Source organism: Micropterus dolomieu, linkage group LG14 (genome assembly GCF_021292245.1).
Source record: "Micropterus dolomieu isolate WLL.071019.BEF.003 ecotype Adirondacks linkage group LG14, ASM2129224v1, whole genome shotgun sequence".
NCBI lineage: Eukaryota > Metazoa > Chordata > Actinopteri > Centrarchiformes > Centrarchidae > Micropterus > Micropterus dolomieu.
The window spans coordinates 15,133,832-15,155,266 of NC_060163.1; the positions used below are offsets into that span (position 1 = coordinate 15,133,832).

The 21,435-nt window shown below is 39.4% G+C and overlaps 1 protein-coding gene across 1 annotated transcript; it reads left to right on the forward strand.

The window, feature by feature from the left end:
• Positions 1 to 671: 671 nt before the first annotated feature.
• On the forward strand, positions 672 to 19,767 carry itgb3b (integrin beta 3b). Its single transcript, XM_046069096.1, has 15 exons — positions 672 to 808; positions 1,428 to 1,513; positions 2,025 to 2,229; positions 2,389 to 2,641; positions 3,817 to 3,979; positions 4,152 to 4,313; positions 4,491 to 4,586; positions 5,501 to 5,590; positions 6,217 to 6,351; positions 7,727 to 8,171; positions 12,736 to 12,958; positions 13,048 to 13,148; positions 14,221 to 14,340; positions 17,797 to 17,963; positions 18,617 to 19,767. Exons 1-15 carry the CDS (start codon positions 730 to 732, stop codon positions 18,683 to 18,685), a joined length of 2,394 nt encoding a protein of 797 aa, XP_045925052.1. The 5' UTR covers positions 672 to 729; the 3' UTR covers positions 18,686 to 19,767.
• The last annotated feature ends 1,668 nt before the right edge of the window (positions 19,768 to 21,435 follow it).

Genomic DNA, 21,435 nt, shown 5'->3' on the forward strand with positions numbered 1-21,435 from the left:
ACCAGATGTGAAGCTAATGAGAACAACCTTCACCTTTCTGTTAAAACATTTAAATATTAGGCCAGTATTTGGCTAAGTTTCATCCTCAACACATTTTGAGTCACTATATGCTAATATGTGGCAAAAATAAAATTAAATTAAAATAGACTTATTATTCCCTTGTGCATTCCTGCAGCCAAGGTGATCACACACACAGAGGAGAGCTGTTTTGGTGACTTACAGCATATATCCACTAGAGGACGTGTATACTCATGCAAACTTCATGTAGACATATTGCTCACTGGTATAGATCGATGAATTCTAAACATTTTAGTTGTGAAGCCAATAAAACCTAAATTTGTTTTTTGTTGAGACATTTGGTTACAATTTTTTATGCACAGTCCAATTTATTATTACATTTGAATATTACACAACATATAATGCGATGTTCAGTAAAACAGTTTCCCGAGTGCAAAACAACAAGCCTGCTTACAGTATGTCACATTCTCCTCCATCAACATAAAATATCCTAACTCACAGGATGCTGCACATTTCCGCCCACCGTTATAGTATGATAATGAGAGCTGCGGATGGGGAGTATAGGGAGGGGTGGCTCCAAGACATTTGACTCTATTTGGAGTTGTGTCGATTGCAGATGAAGAAAGTTTTTGTTTTTTCCTGTTCTTTTCTACTTGTACCTACACCAGAGCTCGTTGACAGACTCCGTGCTCACAGAGAGCCCGCACCAGGATGGGTGCTCTCCAGGCGCAAAGGATATTATGGATGTGTGTCTTGATCCTTACTCTTTCTATCTTCACAGGAGTGTGTGGTAAGTTTTAATTTTCTGTTCTGCCGTTTTCATGTTTGCCCGTGTGGCAAGAACATGTTGTAGAGGAAGACACATGATGCATTTTCTGCAGTCTTGTGGCAAGTTCCCTTTATATCAAGACTATAAAATTATGTTCACAAAAAAAGGCAAATTTGCTCCCTAGAAAATAAAATAAATAACCATAGGTTCACATAGTCTGTTGCTTCTACCGGGACAGAATTTGCCTGTCATGGCAACATGTCCACTTTAGGGTGTCAATACCCTTTGCTCAACTTAATTGGCAAGTTATTTCTTGCATTTGTGGCATTAATTTAGAAAGCAAAATGATGCGTCATTTGTGCAGAGTAAATAGTTTTAATCACATCCAGGAACTAAAAAGATGTGGTTTCATTGGGCCAAAATGTTATCAAAAGCAGATCTAATGATATATTTTTCTTAAACGTTTGAACTTGTTGTATTTTTCATTTTTTTTACTGAAAAACTAACATTCTGATGTCACATTCATAAGTTATTATTTTAAATAGAATTATTCACCATAGGAGATAAGCCCTATAATTTCTGACATAATGAATGAAGAATAGCTGTATGTTTGGAGAAATAACTCCCCTTTTGGTTACAGGTTTAAACGTCTGCACCTCCAGAGGGGCCAGCACATGCAAGCAATGTCTGGCTGTGCACCCCAGCTGTGCGTGGTGCTTCCAGGAGGTGGGTTCCTTCTTTTCCACTTCACTTCATTTAGGCATTAAGCTGTCTGCCAGGCTGGTGCACGGTGGTACAGATACCCTCATCAGCCAAGTTTCTTTTGTTTTTTTCTGAAAACATCAAAGAGGTTCAGGTGAAAATGAAAGAAACCATTTCTTAATGCTTTTTTTGAAGTCAAATCTACCCAGTACCCTTTCAATTTTATTTAAAGTGGAATTAAGTGGTGGAAATGATGGAATTTTTGCCTTTTAAGTCCAGAGTTTGTTCGAGTGCTTCTTTATTCCAGGATGTTTTTAAACAGAAACTTAATGTTGGACCATTTCTGGAATTTGTCCACCCTGTTACAGTTTAGCCTTCAAATGAATCCAATATGCCCTTCTTTCTCAATGCAGCTTAATTACAGATGGGATTTCTGTAAATAAACTATTTGATTACAAAGTGCTTCTAAACCGGTGAGGAGGTTGCCGGAAACGGACTGCTTTTCTGTATAAAAATGTCCCACCTCTTCTGTCAGGATTTCGGCCAGGGGGTTGCCAGTTCTTCCCGCTGCAATCTGAAGAATGAGCTGGTGGCGGCGGGCTGTGCTCCATCAGCTCTGGCGTCTCCAACCAGCAGACTGCATGTGATCGAGAACCGGCCCCTCAGCAACAAGGCGGCAGGTGCCACACAAAGCGTCACCCAGATAAAGCCCCAGAAACTACACATCACCCTCAGACCAGGTAGGGGTTACCATCTGAGTTAATGGTTTTTACAACTGTGTGTATCAGAAAGGTTGTGTTTTGATTTAGAGGTAAGTTACATACAATAGTTACAACAGAAGTTTAATATCAATTACATCAAGCAAAAACTATTTGGTATTTCTTTATCCCATTTACCAGATGATGCTCAGCGCTTCACAGTAAAGGTGCGTCAGGTAGAGGACTACCCTGTAGATCTATACTACCTTATGGATCTCTCCTACTCCATGAATGATGACCTCTTCCGCCTGAGGACACTGGGCAAAGGCCTGGCCGAGGCCATGAACCGCACCACCAGCAACCTACGCATGGGCTTTGGGGCTTTTGTGGACAAGCCGCTCTCACCTTACATGTACATCTCCCCCAAAGAGGCTGTGAAGAACCCTTGCTACAGGTAAAAGAGAAGCGAGTTGGGCTTTAAGTCGCAGCTTTGTGGACAGAAGTTTTATCAGCTGTGTATTCAACCATCTTGGACAATACATGCTGACCTGGTTACATCCAGATAGAAATATTCTCAAACAAAAGAGACAAAACAACAATTTATTATGTCAGTTACCGTTTATTTGAAGTGTATCATCCTGATAATAATTTTATTATTGTTATTTGGTCATGTTTTACTGTAAAAAAGGGAAACTCCTCCGAGTTACAATTTGGAGACACATGTTCAAAATGTATAAAACAACTGGGGGGATTCTTAAAGGAAAACCTCAACATTTTTGCTCTCCTGGCTGTAATTTAACAGACGGGAGAGCAAAAGAGCGCCTTCTCAAACTTAAAGGTTTTTTTTTTGCATTCCTAATACGTACCCACTGGTGTTAATTTCAGCGGTTGTTTATGTCTGCATGTGGGAAGTAGCTTCATTATGCAGATGATGTCATTTTTGTGAGTACTTCTTTAAACACAGCATTGCAGTGTAAAAATGCTAACAGGCTCATAGTCACAGCACTTGTTAAAGGCTTACAGTGGCTCCATAGTGCATGGTCAGCTGCTCTGAATCAGCCGCACGTAATCTACCCAAAGAGTAAGAGTGTCCCAGTGCAAACTGTCGTAACCCCACCCAAAGGCTCCTCTGAGGCTGATTCGGTGATTTAAGCTTTCTTGGGGTCATTCACTTACCCACTTACACACAGTCTGCCGAGATCCAGCCTCCAGGAATGTTTGTGTAGAAGATAAGACGTGGAGAGTTTTGGTGTAGCAGTGTACAAAAAGGGAATGATGGGTCCACAGGCAGTGCAAGAGAGCCCTTTTTAACATAATTCTTGGGGAAACTAACAGCAGGGAGATTTACTGATGAACGACAGGAACAACTTTAAAGAGGGCAACGTTGTGTCTGTCCACTTTGGTCCAGACTAAAATATCTAAAAAAATTGCTACACAACAAAAAATACAGCACCTAAGTATTTTTGGAGATTTGCATCCACATTTGCACATTTGAATACATTTTTAAACATGTAAACTCATTTAACCTGATTGTGTTTAATTTAACATGCAAACAGATGTTCAGATGAATGAACAAGCTGACAGCAGCTCTGCTCAACCCTGATCAGTTGAACTCTGTTTCATTGACAGCATTAACACCACCTGCCTGCCCCAGTTTGGCTACAAACATGTTCTGTCTCTGACGGAGGAGGTGAGCCGCTTCACAGAGGAAGTGAAAAAGCAGATGGTGTCCAGAAACCGAGATGCCCCAGAGGGAGGCTTTGATGCCATCATCCAGGCTGCTGTGTGCAAGGTGAAGAGACAAACTGCATGTGCAAACACACTCACTGTCTCACACGCGTAACTCTGATTTTGTTTTACATTCTTTGTCTCTTCTTTCAAACACATACACAAGCATTTCAGGATTTCAAAAGCTAAATGAAATAGTTTGATCTCCTTTCCTTTTACTGTTTGATGGGAACTAGGATCAGATCGGTTGGCGCCCTGGTGCATCCCACCTTCTGATCTTCACCTCGGATGCTAAGACTCACGTGGCTCTGGACGGTCGTCTGGCTGGAATCGTGCAACCCAACGATGGGAAGTGTCACCTCAACTATGACAACATGTACAGCATGTCTACCACCATGGTTAGTGTGTGATTTAAGTGTGTGATTGGTGCGCAGACAGTGGACAGAAGCAGTATGACATAGAAACTACATGAAATGAAATACATTGAATTTGAAGGACTGTACAAATTTGAAAAGGAGCATTTCAATGTTTATGTTTGCATGTGCTAACCACACCGCCCGGTTTTGGCCCCACAGGATTACCCATCTCTAGCGCTGATCACAGAGAAGATGTCAGAGAACAACATCAATCTCATCTTTGCTGTCACCAACCCTGTGGTTCGTCTGTACCAGGTCAGGAGCTCTGCAGCTCAGCATTTTATTCTATTCAAGTTCTGTCCACAAAAGTAAATTAAGTTTTTATACTGAAACTGAGAAGATCTCATCCCAAGTACATTTTAGGGTGTTAGCTAAAGTTCTCCAAACCTCACTGGTTTTAAGCAAAGATTCTTGGATCCTGCACCGGAAGACTGGAAACTCCAAATTAATCACTATTATACACTGTTCAGACAAAGCAAGATACAAACTCAGTTTTTCCCAAACTGAAAACAGTTTAACAATGAAAGGGACTATTTGCAGGAATTAGAGAGAATAAGAGATCAAACCGTCATTGTTCATAAAGGAAAACAGGTCATGAATTTAAGAACATTGTGAAGATATGAGTCAGAGTTTTTCACACTTGTGCTTTTTTAGCATGTTTTTACTCAATTATTTGTGTACCATAAAACATTAAATGTTTGGAAAACCTCTCACAACTATATCATACCATGAAAACAATTCAGCCATTGTGACATTGCGTCACAAGCTTAACTGCCTCAAGTTTCCTTTTTTTGGTACCTGTTGTTTCTTGTCATTAAAGGTCCACAAAAAGGCCTAATCTTTCTATTGAATAGTGTAATAACACATAATTAAATTATATATACGTAAGTAGTGGTAAAACATTTTATTGACAATATTTTTATAATTACAATAATTAATTTATCATCAACAAAAAAACAATTGAATTCCATTGAATATTTGACCTATTTTAAGGGTCAATATACTACATTTTAACAATGTTTTACAACATATGTAAATTTAGGTGTGTGTTTTATACATAATTGGGACTGATGATACGTTAGCGATTAGTAATAATTATGGTTTGTAAATAGTTTCCCTAACTGTGCAGGATGACAACAGTTAGGTTTGTGTGTCTTTCTGTTTTATAGAACTACAGTGAGCTGATTCCTGGCACCACAGTAGGAACACTGTCCAACGACTCGGGCAATGTTGTTCAGCTCATACTGAAGGCTTACGCTGTAAGTGTTACAGACACACACACAAACACACACACACACACACACACACACACACACACACACACACATACACACACACACACCTTAGACTAGACTAGACAGTGTTGCAGTGGATGACATGTGTCTGCTGACACACACCCACAGTGTCTGAGTCATACACACAGTTGAGCCAAAGTCTTGTGCGTGTGGAGCTGACAAAGTCTGGGAGAGTCCTGGCAGTGTTTCATGGTTTATGTTTCATTTGCGTTTATCATGCAGAGAATAGGTGAAAATGTATTTTAGTTTTAATTGTGGCTGCGACTTTGTGATGTGTCATGCATTATTGTATAAGCTTATATGTAATTAAAGCTGGAAATTACATGTCATGAATTCAAATTGGGAGAAGGAAGCAGGATTTGACTTGAAAATTGTTAAATTTTTTAAATTTTTATTATTATTTTATTTTTTCTATAACAGACAGCGATGTTATTGAAATCAGATTTGATTTTGCTGGTCTGAGCATGGGATTAGGCTCTGCACAACCAAATTTGAAACCTAACATGCGATTTTGTCCTTGTGACAAGTCTATATGTTCATCCCTCCATGTGTATGTGTTTTCCGCTGTTTTCCTCGATTGGTGCTGCCAGAAAATCCGTTCCAAGGTGGAGCTGGAGCTTCAAGGTGTCCCGGAGGAGCTGTCACTGTCCTTCAACGCCACCTGTCTGAATGGAGAGCTCATTCCTGGCCTCAAATCCTGCTCTGGACTAAAGATAGGAGACACGGTCAGTCCATGTCAATGTCCAATTCCTGCTTTTGACCCCTCGACTCTGACATTACTGTGAAGGATTTTTGGTGGCCTGAAGATGAAAAAGAAAAATTGGATGAAAGTTTGGAAAGCAAACATAATTTTATGTCTCTTATTGCTTATTGCTTTAGTCACCATGTGACCCCTTAGACCTGCATGTATCTTGGCACCGCTTGGAGATGTTGTTTATAAATGTACCCAATACTATCATTCCATATCAGAAACACTCACCATAGAAGAATCAATGCAATATGGCTTGATTTTAAACCTTTTCTAAAAGGAAAATGTTTGTCAAAGGACCCCAAACCAGTGTATTTACTAGTGTTAATGCTCTCATCCTCAGTCTTGTTTCCCTGTTTAAACTCTTACTCCTTATGGTATCATAGATACTTGGCAAAAAGCATCTCAACAGCCTTAAATAATTATTTGCCTATAATATGGTAACAATTTGTATTGCAGGAAAACAATATTATCGACTCTCATGCCAACCTTTTCACCATCAGTCAACATGTCCTACCTCTGTGGATTAAAAATACCAAGGGACAAACCATGTCTTGACTACAGAAATCACATGTTACTTCCAAATACTATTTTTCACCTTATTTTTGGTTTCTTTCCATTTCCCTTCTTGCTGCTATCTGCAGATATTTAAAGTAGGATTTGTTTTTCCTATTTCCTCATGGTGTCAAAGAGCAGATGATGAAAAAAGGGGGAACAGCGCTGTCTCTGAGGTTGTCTTTCATAGTTTTCCTCTCCGTTTTCTTTCCGTCCTTCTTCTGCCAACTCCATTTAGAGCAAATTGTCTGCTTAAAGAGTTTGTACCCTTTTTTTTGCATGTTTTCTTTATCGCAGCTTCTTTGGCTCTTTTCGCTGTTCTCTCCGCACTCCAGGTGACATTTTTTGGCCTACTCACATTTTTTTTCACATTACTTTCTCTCTGCCTCAGCCCCTCTTATTTTTGCCATATATGGCTTTCTCTCCAGATGTAGTAACAGCCCACTTTTGGACGTTTACCAGATTTGGGTGTAATGTTGAATGAACAATTACTTTGACTATGTACATATGGAGGCATTCCCTTTGTCACATCTTTGTGCTGTTTCCACAGACAGAGATTAGACAATGCTCACAATTCGAGCGGCTATAAAATGAACATTAACTGAACCTGAAGTACACGTTGCATAATCTGCACCAGGGTGACACATAAGCATGCAAAGCAACCTTTGTCGGTTTTACAAAGGTTGTGTGTGTATGTGTGTGTGTGTGTGTGTGTGTGTGAGTGAGTACATTTAAAAAGAATCTAAACATGTTTGAACCAAATACTTCAACTTTGACAATTTCCTCCTCTCATCCAGGTCTCTTTCAGTGTGGAGGCCAGAGCTCGCGGTTGCCCCAAAGAGAAGAACAAAACCTTCATCATTAAACCAGTGGGCTTCAAGGACTCCCTTTCCATCACCATCACCTTTGAGTGCGACTGCGAGTGCCAGACCAAAGCCCAGCCCAATAGCCCCAAATGTAACCAAGGCAACGGCACCTACGAGTGTGGCATCTGCCTGTGCCACCCAGGCCGCCTGGGGCCACACTGTGAGTGTGCAGAGGGGGACTATAACCCCACAGAGCAGGACCGCTGCACTGCACCCATAGGCTCTGGAGGACCTCAGTCTGCCATCTGCAGCGGCCGTGGAGATTGTGTATGTGGCCAGTGTGTGTGCCACAGCAGTGACTTTGGAAAAGTCTGGGGAAAGCTGTGTGAGTGTGATGACTTCAACTGCCTTCGCTACAAGGGGGAACTGTGCTCAGGTAAGATCTTATGAGTTAAAATGAGAAGGAGGTTCACATTTCTTGTATTAAATTTCCTGAGCATCTTAAGCTGAATGAGTAGGGCTGAAACAATAAGTCAGTTGACAGAAATTTCATCCACAACTAGGGATGCTACTACGTCGTGTTCTATTACTGCAAGAACATTGTGCTTCCCTGTAGCTGCTGCTTTAGCCATTCTGTCTGCAAAAGCGTTTCCTACAGACACCTCATCCGTTCCAGATGTATGTGCTGCACATTTGCAGATGGCCACTGTCTCTGGGAGCTGTACGGCATCAAGCAGTTCAGTCAGAATTTTGGCATGTGTTACTGCCGTCCCTGTAGAGGTTATCATGCCTCGATTTTTCCAGTACTGGGCAAACACATGCACAGTAGCATATGCATACTGGCTGTCTGTGTATATAGTGGCCGTCTTTCCTTTCATTAGTTTACATGCCTCAGTTAGTGCTATTAGCTCTGCTGCTTGTGCAGAGCAACTGGGTATTAGTTGTTCCGCTTTTAGTACTGCGGTCTTTGTCACCATGGCATAACCTGTTAATGTTTCTTCGAACTCATTTTTTCGCGAAGAACCATCTACAAAGATAACTTCCCCTTCCTGGAGAGGTTGATCTTTAAGGTCAAGTCTACTTTTAGCTGTTTCTTCAGCTACTGTCTGACAGTAATGCTTTTCTCCGTCGTCTGCTGTTGGCAGCAGCGTTGCCGGGTTCAGGGTGGCGCATCTTTCTATAGTCACAGAGGCTGCTATTACTGCGTACACAATGTGGTAATGCGTATGCCACACTATCCAGTTTAGAGGAAAAATATGCAATTGGTCTCATTTTATCCCCATATTGTTGAGTTAGTACTGACGTCATAAACTGTCCCTTACAGTCCACCATCTGGACAAAGGGTTTGCTATAGTCTGGTAGTGCAAGTGCTGCACTAGACACCAAGACTATTTTACGAAAAGCTTCTTCAGCTTCTTCTGTCCACTTTAGTGATGCGTTCATTTTAAGATCTTCTTCATACATCAGCTTGTTTAAAGGTGAGGTTATCTATGCATAATTTGGCACCCAAGTCCTACAGTAATTTGTTAGGCCTAAAAAGGACATCAGGTCTTAGCAAGCAGACTATAAATGGGGGAAACGGCTGGCTCTGTCCAAAGGTAACAAAACTAACCCTAACACCTCTAAAGCTGAATTAACAAACTAAATTTCATATGTTTAATCAGCACAAAAACTGAAGAGTAAAAATTAAACTTTGTTGTTTAAGGGAGTTATGTGGCGAACAATTTTTCGTCCCGGTGCAGTGACTTTGTAAAGTCTCTCATCATCACTGTGAGGTTGCAAGGTAGGCAGACAGAAAAGGTACTGCACCAAGCCATGAAATAGTCTTACACATAGCTGTTTCCCCGTTTCTATTTCTTCCGCTAAACTAAGCTAAGCTAAGCCAAACTAAGCTAAGCCTGACTAACCTTCTGCTGTTGATTCATATTTAGCAGAGAGACATGGGGGCGGTATTGATCTTCTCATCTAACTCTTGGAAAAAAAATTTATTAGCATATTTTCCTGAAATGTTAAACTAACAAATTAATGTTAAACTATTCCTTTACCATTATGTTAACATCTCACACCACACGATATGGGTACAATTGAGAGGTGCAGGAAGTTAAAATGGCCCACTGACTATCATGAACATTGTGTATGTACCTTTTCTGTCGGGGGTTGGCAGTCCATTTCATCACACCGACTTGCCACTCACCTCATCTGGGAAGAATTACATACAATAACAACTCTCCCTTCTGCCCTGTACATGGGCTCCATTCACAATAAACACATGGTGTGGTGTGTGCTCCGCGTGTGAGTGTAAGCTCAGGTTGTATGTTTATATCAAAGAGGCCAAGCTTTTGTATCACTGAGTTCAACAGGATTCATGCACGAAGAAAGAGTTTTGTTTTATTTCCAGCCCATCAGAGGGGACTCTCACTTTTTTGAATGTTTCTCCATTGCGGCTAAGATTTTTAAACAGTGGGAACGGGTTTGTGTTTGGTAATTGTTAAGAGCTTTAACTGAGAGCCTCATGATCCTCCTCTTCGTTTAATGTTTTAAAAGAGACAGTATGTCATCAAGTCAAAACACATGTTGCCTCAAGGATGTTTGTAATTGAGATCTCATGAGAGACTTTTCCACCTCAGTTCGTTTCCTTTCAATAATGACAAAAGTAAAACATGTATTAAATTCTTGACAGAAATTTCTCCAAAAATGGAGGTACACTTTTATATGAAAAAAGTCTGCAGAAGCCAAACATCAGTTGGATTACTTCTTCTTGGATTCAGCATCTCATAGAACAGACGTTTACAACAATAAGATCTGAATCCATGAAGTCAGTTTTTCTCCCTAATCTCATTTAATACCTGAAGTTTATTTTTGGACTCAGTCCTATCAAAGAAATGAAAGGGAATAGTTTGACAAAAGACAAAATTGCCTCTATAAAGTGCAAACAGTAGAGGTCATGGAGTCAAAATGCATCTCACCTTAAGAGTTCTACTTCATTGACGTAATTCCTCTTCATCATTTATTAGAAGTTAAAACACATGAACTGGTGTTGAGATTGCTGAGTAGATATTTTAATTCACCATAGTTAATTGCATAATACCAAGTTTAGCCACAAACTGCTCTCCTGCCCTCGAGCTTTACCAGATCATGATATCGCATATATCACTCAGCCCCCCCGCCTGTTTTGCTGTATTCTCCAAAGCCCATAGATTAACATGAAAATACCTTTCTGCTTACTCATTGGCTAGTGTGGTGTAATGAAGCTAAAAATAAACCCATGTTTGGTCAGAAAAGGGCCAAGTGGGAGAGAACTAGAAATGTTCTGGGTGTAAAACATGGTCTGCTGCTGTCTTGAAATACCTTATTCAGTTCGAGGACCATAGTCTATGTTCTTTCCCCACAGAATGGTCTGATTAAAAGCCAGCGGTCCTGTGGTCAAGTGGTAATGACAGTTTGTTCATGGATTAACGGTTATCCAGTCAGACTGTTCCAAGCAGCTTCCGGTCTCTTTGTTTATCTGGGCATTGTTTTGCAGCAATAGGCCACAATGTTTTCTGCATTGTCACTCTCTTGTTGGCATGCACACACACACATCACAAATAGATATATGGAATAACAACAAACCAATGCACACAAAGTCAGTCTCACACACACACTGAATCATGCAGCCAAAAATAAAAAGCTCTCCAGACAACACAGGTACACAATGACATGGGTCTAGTAGTTGGAGAAACATGACTTACCACTTTTTCCAGCGTTTGGGATCCAAAGTCAAGAGCTCCAGACTGACAGAGCTACAGTAAAACTATACTTGTAACATTTGGAATGGATGCAAACAAATAATTATTTTGATGAAATCCTGGTAAAGTGTACTGCTGGCTTGATTTTAGCAAGGCCAACATGGTTGCTGAAGATGGCAAAAGGTTTAAAGGCAAAGCAAAGGCGGTAGGTATTCCTCAGGATAGTCATTTCTCTAAAGAAGTTAAAACACGTCATAGCAACAGGAAATAAACATAAAAGGGTGATGCGGCTGACCAGCCAAACATTGTTTAAAACCACAGAATTTTATTTTAAATTCTAGTGGAGGTCCCAAAATTTCCAAAGATACCCAATGTGTCAGGCTGAATTTTGGGATTTGTGTATAAAGTGGTGTATAATATTTGCAATTAATCGAAAAGTGTTTTAGGACTAAATGTTTCACTCAGTGTAAACATCAAGTAGCTTTAATGAAGAGTTGGAACAAGCTGACAATTAATATATATGATGGTGCAAGGCAGTGTGGAATAAGATCAAAAGATAAAGGGGAAACAAAAAAGGGAAAAAGCAGTATATTAAGGAGTTCACACTTACGTATCATGGTATTAAAAACCAAATTTGACCCCATATTAGCCTATCAAACGTAGGCTGTTAAAGACAAATGATTCACAACAACTAAAATTACAATCATCTTTATATGTCACCCACTGAGCACTGTTGCCTTTTTCCTCCCTCTTTCCCAACTCCCACCACACCCTCTTTCTCACACAGAATTTCACTTGGTCACATTGTCCTCCTCTCCTTTATTGTTTATTCTCATCATCTTTTGCGGTGTACCACCCTTCTGTCTGTGTAAATACCAGTAAACAATGTTACAGCGTCTTTGTCAAACCTCTTTAACCCCACAGACATTTTGGTGAATTCATCACCACAAACGTGCAACCTGGTTTTCAGTTTAAGTCAAGATTTCTATATATAACATATATTTTAGGATGATCGTATCACACATAAAGCCATAAACAACTACATCTTGAATTGAATACTATACTATATTATGTTCATATGTTAGCATTATATATTTATGTGTTCTTAACAGACAAACACATACCCGAATATCAGCGTATGTGTGGTGGGAAAAAAAATGTTGAATCTAATTTTGAGCCTACTTACAGTAAAAGAACATTTAAGGGGGGGTGAGTGGTCAAGTTATAAATCAAGTTGTTTTTTCGCCTTCTCTATACTTGCTTCTTTCCCAGGTCATGGCGTCTGTAACTGTGGCTTCTGCCAGTGTGCACCAGACTGGCAGGGTGAGAGCTGTAACTGCTCCAGACGTACTGACACCTGTATGTCCAACCTGGGTCTGTTGTGCAGCGGAAGGGGCCAGTGTGTGTGCGGGGCCTGTGAGTGCACCCAGCCAGGTGCCTATGGGGCCACATGTGACAAGTGCCCCACCTGCCCTGACGCCTGCACCATGAAGAAGTCAGTCTGCACAGAGAGTTCTCATATGAAGTGTCCAGAAAGCAATTTGAAATGAGCTGATGGCCTGATGTATGTTTTTCTTCATATAGGGAGTGTGTGGAGTGCAAGCACTTCAAGAGGGGCAAGCTGTTTGATGATAACACCTGCTCTCGAATCTGCAAGGATGAGATTGTGCTTGTGGATGAATTAGGTGAGATATCCAGCTGACCAAGAATCCAGGCAGAAAAACAATTCACTGAATGTTGATACTACTTTCTAATAAGGCACCTGTTTGTAAGGGGTTTACATCTAATGGCATGATTAATGGTTAATAAAAAAATTTATTATGCTTCATAGATCTGTGAAAAGCCATAAATAAGAAAAAGTTTTGGGTTGCCAGGTTGTGAAAAAATACCTTTAGTTCTTTGATCCGTCTTATATGGTAATAATGTAATTATAAATTTTGGTAAACCATGTCAATAAGCCATAATGTTTGCAATTATAAAATTTATATTTAATAAGTGCAGTTTCTCACTCAGCCAGTGCCATCGAGTCTGAAGCCATAAATGTAATAACTGGCGAAGGTCTAGATGTTCTGAAAACCTTTCCAAGAAGGTAAGAGGTGGAACAGTCAAATGGAGCGATCTTCCTGATTTTTTTATTTTCATTAAAACAATCCAGTGTAACTTTTTCTGAACAGTAGTACAAAAAAGTCAGCAAACTGACTTAGTAATGTCAGTTACATAAAAATATCTATGTTTCCCTGTGTTAGTTAACTTTAGTCAACATGAGCTACTGGCCATACCAGACCAAGTAAGACTGTAGAAGTAATAAACAATATGTGATTTCTTATTTCAAATATCACATCCCTTTAAAGCTGGCTAAAATGTTAAAGCAAAAGTCATCATGCTGGAGGAGGATAAACACCAGCCAAAGAGGTTTTTCACAACTCTGCAACTCAAATGTTAATATGTTAGTGGCCTATAATGGATCTATGAAAGTAATAGTAAATTATTAAGCAATGACAAAAGCCAATAGTTACAACTTCTAAACCAGCTTACAGGTTGTCCTGCTGCTTCGTTATCATTCAAAAATGCCTCCTAAATGATTACGTCAATGAAAAGAGTGTTAATAAAGTTTATGAAAGTTTTTTCTTTGAACTTCAAGACAAGTTTTTATAGAATTACAAAACTCAGTTTACATGTCACAAACTAGACCAACAAATCTGTGTGTACATGTCTTGATTAATTGATTCATCCATTTTCTCTTATATTTTCATGCAGTGCTGCATGATGCAAATGCTGTGAACTGCACTTACAAAGATGAGGATGATTGCGTGGAGCGCTTCCAGTACTATGAGGACGCCAGTGGCAAATCAATCTTGTTTGTTGTCAAAGAGCCAGGTAAGAGAGATCCTGATCTAACAAACAAATATCTAAATCAATATTTTATATTTATTTAATAATAGCTCAAACAACTACGTGTAATGTAAAAGTTTTCGCACTTTCGCACCAAAGGGGATTAGAGCCTATGCTATTGAGCATTTTATTGTCTTTCAGCATTCATTGTTTTGGTTTTACTGCCTCTTTCCTTTCTCATGAAAATTGTTTCAAGGCATTCTTTCAGCAGTAAAGTTCTGAATAACTTACTGTACACTACCTGAACTGAACAATGCCAAGTGGCAAGGTGTGGATATTGGACATAACATTTGTTGGTGGCTACAAACACAACTCCAAATGAATGCTAATGCTACTCCATGTAAGCAATCAGGAAATTGTTAAGCGTTAGCCGTAACAATGTTATACAATGACAATATGTCAGTGTTGTGTTTACAGGTTGTTCTGCTGCTCCTAAGGAGCCCAAAAAAAACATTTATACTACTTTAAGGAAAGTATCTTACTGTATACATGTGATTAAGATTATACTGAGGGAAGCCACAGTGACGAACAGTAAAAAGTCTACAAAAAAATCTACAAACGCCAATGCATCTCCACTCAACCAATATTAGTTCTAGCAAACTTCTGAAATCAGTGTGTTTTTCTTCACCCAAATACAAGCTGTCACTTCCCTACTGCATGCCCTTCATCTGCTTGTTAAATGGCCAAATAGAAAGAGTATGGGGCAGCAACACAGCCTTTAATGACCACCAGTGCCCGCAGAGAAAGTCTGTCCCTGGGTCTGCCTTTAATGAATGTGTGTGTTTAATTTAGGCACAACTGGGTAGCAGAGAAGTACACCAAAATTTGCCTTGAACACATTGCACCCCGCCGTGTCAAAGAGGGTCGTAAACAGCTGCCCAGGTCCTCTTGGAACCCGCTGACTCTACAAATCCTCGAGGGGCAAGCAGGAGAGGGAGAGAGAGAGGAGACTAAGTAAGCAAAAGAAAGAGATAGGGAACATTTAAAAAGGAAACATGAAGCTGTGTGAAGGAGAAAGAGAGGAGAGGAGGAGAAGATGGGATAATAAGCTTGCAGCACCAGTCAACATAATATATGCATCAGAGGGGACAGTTGAAGAGCAGGAAATAGAGGAAAGCAGGAAAGAGGAGAGAGGAAGAGGAGTCAAGCTTTGATGTCGGCTGTAAAAGTTCACCCTGTTTGCCCCACTACGTTTCCCAACAGTACTATGTATGTGCATGCAAAAACACTCTCACATACAGGCAAAATGGCTAGATATACAGACAAACATCTAGCCTACCAAACAAACAAGTACACACACAAATATGGACCAGATCTCACTTTGGCTACAAGTGTAAAGGTAAGGCATTTTTGTCAACAATGTGGAATTGTGCAACAATCAAAATCAAAGCGGCTATGATTAATATTTTTATATAAACAGCAGATCAGATCAGTACTTGTATGTGAAAAAGGTCACTCGTGAATTACCACCCCTCAAAGCTCTAGAGAACTTAGCGACTTTCAGCTAATTGTTCAGGTTTTCCAGGCTAAAACTTTGCTGTTTTGCTTCACTCTCACCCCTCTTGTGTCTTTCTTCGGCCACAGCAGGTAGCTGTGCTCAAAAAACCCGCTGTAGGCCACCCTGCATCAAACGGCAGATGGGCAGTGTTATTGGCTAGTTGTTGAATATAGTGGAGCATCTAGCACCTAAAAGAGACAGATATTTCCCTCAGGAGTTAAGGGCTGTCCACACCAAGAGTGATACTATAACGAAAACACTAATAATGTGAGCATCTACACTGATGAACAATAACATTCTGTAAACAGTGGCCCCAATAGGGAAAATGGAATTTGATGACCTGTTACTGCTGTACGTTGCTCAGAAAAGGATATGGGTTCAGGAGTTAGAAGAACCCATGTGTTACAAGAGTTGCACGTGAGAAATTTTTTTTCATACTTCAGTAAGGACTAAATTAACTTCAGAGATCCCATCAGCTCCAAAAACAGTATGTCTCAGGAAAAATGATGTTCTTTATTTTATTTTGACTGACTTTCAGTGTTTCTGTCATTCATCAAAATGCTCTGAAAATGATCCCAACGATATCATTCACCACTGTCGTTGTGTAGTTGTAGTGTTGACTCCGTTTGCATTAAAACGATTTTCAAAATGATATATGTAAAGTTATCTTTCTTGGTGTGGACGCACCTTTAGTGGGGGCAAAAGCTGACCTAAAAGAAGAGTGAATATTAGACTTACATTTATCAGGAGGCTAGGAACATGACTGCAAATTAATGTTGCTTAGTATCTGCTGGATGTGTAAATAGGCAACCAATTGTGATATCTACGTAAATGTAAAATATGTCAGTGTTGCGTTTACAGTTTGTTTCTGCTGCCCTCAAGTGGCATGAAATATGTGTTATAACAGTTTGAAATTTTTTAAGTTTAGGAACATTTCTGATCAGAATAAGATTTCCAACTAAGTGACTTAGTAAGAGGGGCTCAGACAAAACAAAAGAAAAAATTTATATGAAATGATCCAAATGGTTGGAACTATGGTAGATGATGCTGACTGTGAAAATACTTTTCAGGGCCTTTACTTTCATTCTCCTAGTCTCACAAAGAAAGATTTCAGTTTAGAAAACATCCGTTTAGAATCAATTAAGACTGGCATCCACAAGCCAAACCAATCAGTGAACTAATAAGAGTGTTGAGATGATTTTGTGACTTGTTTCCTCTCAAAACTTCTGAACCTTGCAAACAACTATTTAAACTTGAAGTTGCAGACATAAAATGAAGAGTGATTCAGCATTGCCTGGCCTGTTACTCCCCTCAAGTTTATTCAGAAACATATTTGATGGTTAAGTTTTCCAGAACAGCTTACGATGGGAAAAATGACTAAGGAGAGTACAACAAGTAAATGTTATTCCAGTCCATTAATGACTCTTTGAAAGAGAATACTGTCAGTCATCTATTGTACAGCCTTCCTAAAACTGTGTAAATCAAATTGCTGGTGAGTTTTGCCAGACCACAATGAGGGAAGGGAGATTTGTGGCCTGTGTGAGGTTGCTATTTTCCACTTCGGCCCATCCTCCTCTCTGCTCTTTGGTATTTAAAAGTCCCATTGCCTTCGGGTCACCACCGTTATGTTACTCATTCTCTAGCATCACTTCACACATCTGATAACCTTAATAAAGCACCTGTCATTCATGCTAGAAGGAACCACACCACCTGGTTTTATGCCAAATGCTACCAGCATGACAGGTGTGACTGTTCTCTGGAATCCAAAAGCACACTTCTGAATCTGAAAGGTCATAGCATATATAAGATGAGTGAGGCGCAACAAATGTAACATCACATCCTTGAGGAAACAGCTTTATAAAATCAGACTTCCTCTGGCCTGTAGCTCTTGGCCTATCTTCTCTTCTGTGTGCACAACTGTATCTCTTCCTCCTTCCATCCAGACTGCCCCAAGGGTCCAGACATTTTGGTGGTGCTTCTGTCGGTGGCAGGAGCCATCTTGTTCCTTGGCCTGGCAGCTCTGCTTATCTGGAAACTGCTGGTCACCATCCACGACAGACGAGAGTTCGCCAAATTTGAGGAAGAACGTGCTCGTGCCAAGTGGGACACGGTCAGTGAATATTGCACGAGGTGGAATGTGCCTGTAAATGCTGCGATCTGCTGTGTTTGTCCGGTACTAAGATAGAAATCAAGTTACAATCAGCATTCATTTAGACTGAGGCAGTGGTGCTACTAAATCCCCCTTCCTTGGACTCTTTTTTTAAACATGGCATGACACACACACGCTCAATCATACCTGCATCTTCATACACACACACGCACACACAAAAGGCCACACGCAGTCTTTTGCTCTCGTTTTCTGAAGATGTTTTTTATTATTTTTGTGGCATGCTGTTACTCCCAGCAGAACAAAAGGCAGCCAACGGAAGGGCTGGGTTTAAATGAGCTAATGCTAATTAGCCTTTTACTGGTAATAGGCCTCTTTGTGGCCTCAAAAGCACACCCAAATCCCATAGCCCTGAAACCACAAAGAATCAGATGTAGTTTTAAGATGCTCACTGAGTAAACACACAAGGTTAGATTCTAGAAAAGGAGGGGTGTCATGTATAGGCAATCATGTGGAGTTGCTATTTTAATTTTTTACTTTAATTTTCAACAATTCCTTAAGGACCAATGAAGTGCCTTTTTAGAGCATGGCTAATTTATTTTGTGTCTGTGGAACTTAACTTACAGTATGTCTCTTTATGTGTACTTGACCAACAGGGACACAATCCTCTCTACAAAGGAGCCACATCTACCTTCACAAACATCACATACAGAGGAAAAGACTGATGCTACTGAACAAGGACGAAGATGAAATAATGGACATTTTTACTGTCCTCTGTGGGAAGGCACCAAATCATGTGCAGGCCTCTACTGTCACAAGACAATAATTAATAATTATTTGTATTTGTAAATATGTAGAAATCATTCTGTGGACACATTTTATCAGGGATTTGTCATAAACACCAACACTGATAAATAAGGTATTGTTTTAACGATTATTTGTAATGTCTCTTTTCAGTCACCAATATTCTGGATAACCCACAGACCTTACGGCAGACGTCAGAGAAAGAACAAAAGGGCAGATATTGTTACGCAAAACAAACTTCACTTCCTGATCACAATGTTGGATTTCCTATTCGTGGTACTTAGTGGGCAGATAAGCTGTCTTTAATTCAGTATGGAGCCAAGTGCTGAAGATATAATGTGGTTTGGAGTAAACTGTCAAATTCCTGAAAACTGTTGCAGTTTCTTGTGTGGACTCCCATGTTGCATACAGTTTTTAAAACAGAACTTCATTCCATAATGGATAATTAAAGATATTCAATCAAGAGATTTGATTACAAATGATTTTGGGAGCATTATTAGTGTTTGATACAATTATTTTAAACAAAAGGAAACATTACATTATTCTAAATGACATGTGTTTTTAAAGGTGCAATAGTGACTAATCATTTATGCTGTGTTTTTATTTTAAATGTTGAAAAATTATTTGATAATTTCAGGCTGAGCATCCTGAAACTCAACTTCACCAAGAAATATGTCAAAAGAGATAAGTTGTAGTTTCCTGCAATATGCATTGTTTTTACAGTCTGCAGTTACACTGTTACCTTTAATAAGTGTTTGTTACTCCATGTCAATATTTCATGTAGGCTACATTTTGCTGCCTGTTAAACATTGGCCTAGTCAGGATGCACATCACTCAACATGGGGTTTAATGGTAAGGATTTTCGAATGAATGACCAAATATAATCATTCCAAATTACATTACAAGAATGTACTAGACAAGATAGATTATGAATACTTGTTTAAAATGATTACAGTTAGATTTGTGGCTAATAAATGATTGTGCTGCTTCCTGATGAATTTCACTTAAGTGTGCAAGGCTTTTTGTCTGCAATGCTCTGCTTCCACCTCCTGGATTTTAACTGTATTGGTGGTTCTGCAAAACCCCAAATTACATAAGACCCATTGGACTGAAGGTTTCATTTTAATGCAAATTTCAATCTATAACAGATGCAAAATTGCAATGCAAATCACAAAAGAGGGCAAAATTCAATATACTAAAAAGTTATTTAGTGATTTTGAAGTGGTATTGGTACTAAAATGTGGGAAAGAAGCTTGGCATTTAAATGTTATCCTGTGGGCAGAGGAACATATATATTAAAGTGTTTAGTGCAAGATGTATCATATATTCCTTTCCTTCCTACTAATAAATAGTAATGTCAAAATGAGTTTATGTGATTAGTTGACACTGGATGGACAATGTTATCTCACAAATACTTCATATATTAAAAATTTTGCTAGCAAATTATCCTAAATCCAGATATAGGAAAGGACATTTCAGATCCATGCATTTGATGTAGCATCATTAAAAAGTTGTACTGAACAGTGACACAAATACAATCCTTGATGCATTATATGACCATCCTGCATCAAGGCTTCATATACACGGGTGACTTGACACTTGCCACACCGAAGTTTACATGGGATTCTTTTGTTTCTGCAGGTCAGGTGAACTGGAGAGTCTATATAGCCTGCAGGTGTGAATCTGTTTTTGATTTAAAATATATTTTGTTACTGAGAGTAAATTGTATTGACAGTAAAATGAATTCAATTCATAGGCTACTGCTGTAACTACAGCATGCAGTGAGGCAACCCTTCACCAAGGATGACCCTTGCTATCTCCAAGTCTATTAGGGAGAAAAGCAAAAGAAAAGGAACAAACAAACTCCAAAAATGTTTAACACAACAACAAAGTTGGTTTAAAATAATAAACATTTAGGAATTTATATAATTATTTGAATTGTATAAAACCTTCAGGAGTGGGTTTATGTTGGCCACAGGTGCAGTTTAAACTGCTGCTTCTGAGGACAGCAATGGGGTATTAAGAGAACATGTGATTTTGTTTCAGACAACAGAAGAATAAATCCGTCATAAACTTGAATCGCAGCTAAGCTAATGAAAGAGCAACAGACCCCAATGGTTGACGTACAGTACACAGGTGTTCTCACTTTTAGCCTCTTCTTGGGACTGTGTAGATGTTTACCGGCTGTGAATTCCTGACTCTCCTAGCTGACTGATCCGGCACCTTTCTAATACCCATGTTTTGTTAATTCTGTTAAAATGGGACAATTTCCATCTATACAATCATTTTCTGATTATGGAGACTTCAGCAAACTGCATCCACAGCTCCACCCAAATTTAACAGGCGAAGGCAATCAGCCTATCACTTCGTCAGTGCTGAACATGGTAACTCAACAGGTTCCAGTGGTGCAAACAGCCAGTGGGTGGCACTTATAATGTATCACAGTGTAACTGTGAGCTTGAGCCTCATGGAGAGGAGCAGAGATTTTCCATGGGGTTGAGTAAAAATAATTAACTGAACAATGCATATATAAATGAACATTTGAAGTAAATGTAAGTTAACATTCATTATGTGATGAGCATTAACTAATCACACATGGTGACTTCATTTCTTAATAGAGAGCTAAAAGAATTCATGGTACCCACTGCATAAATCCATGCATTAAATCATG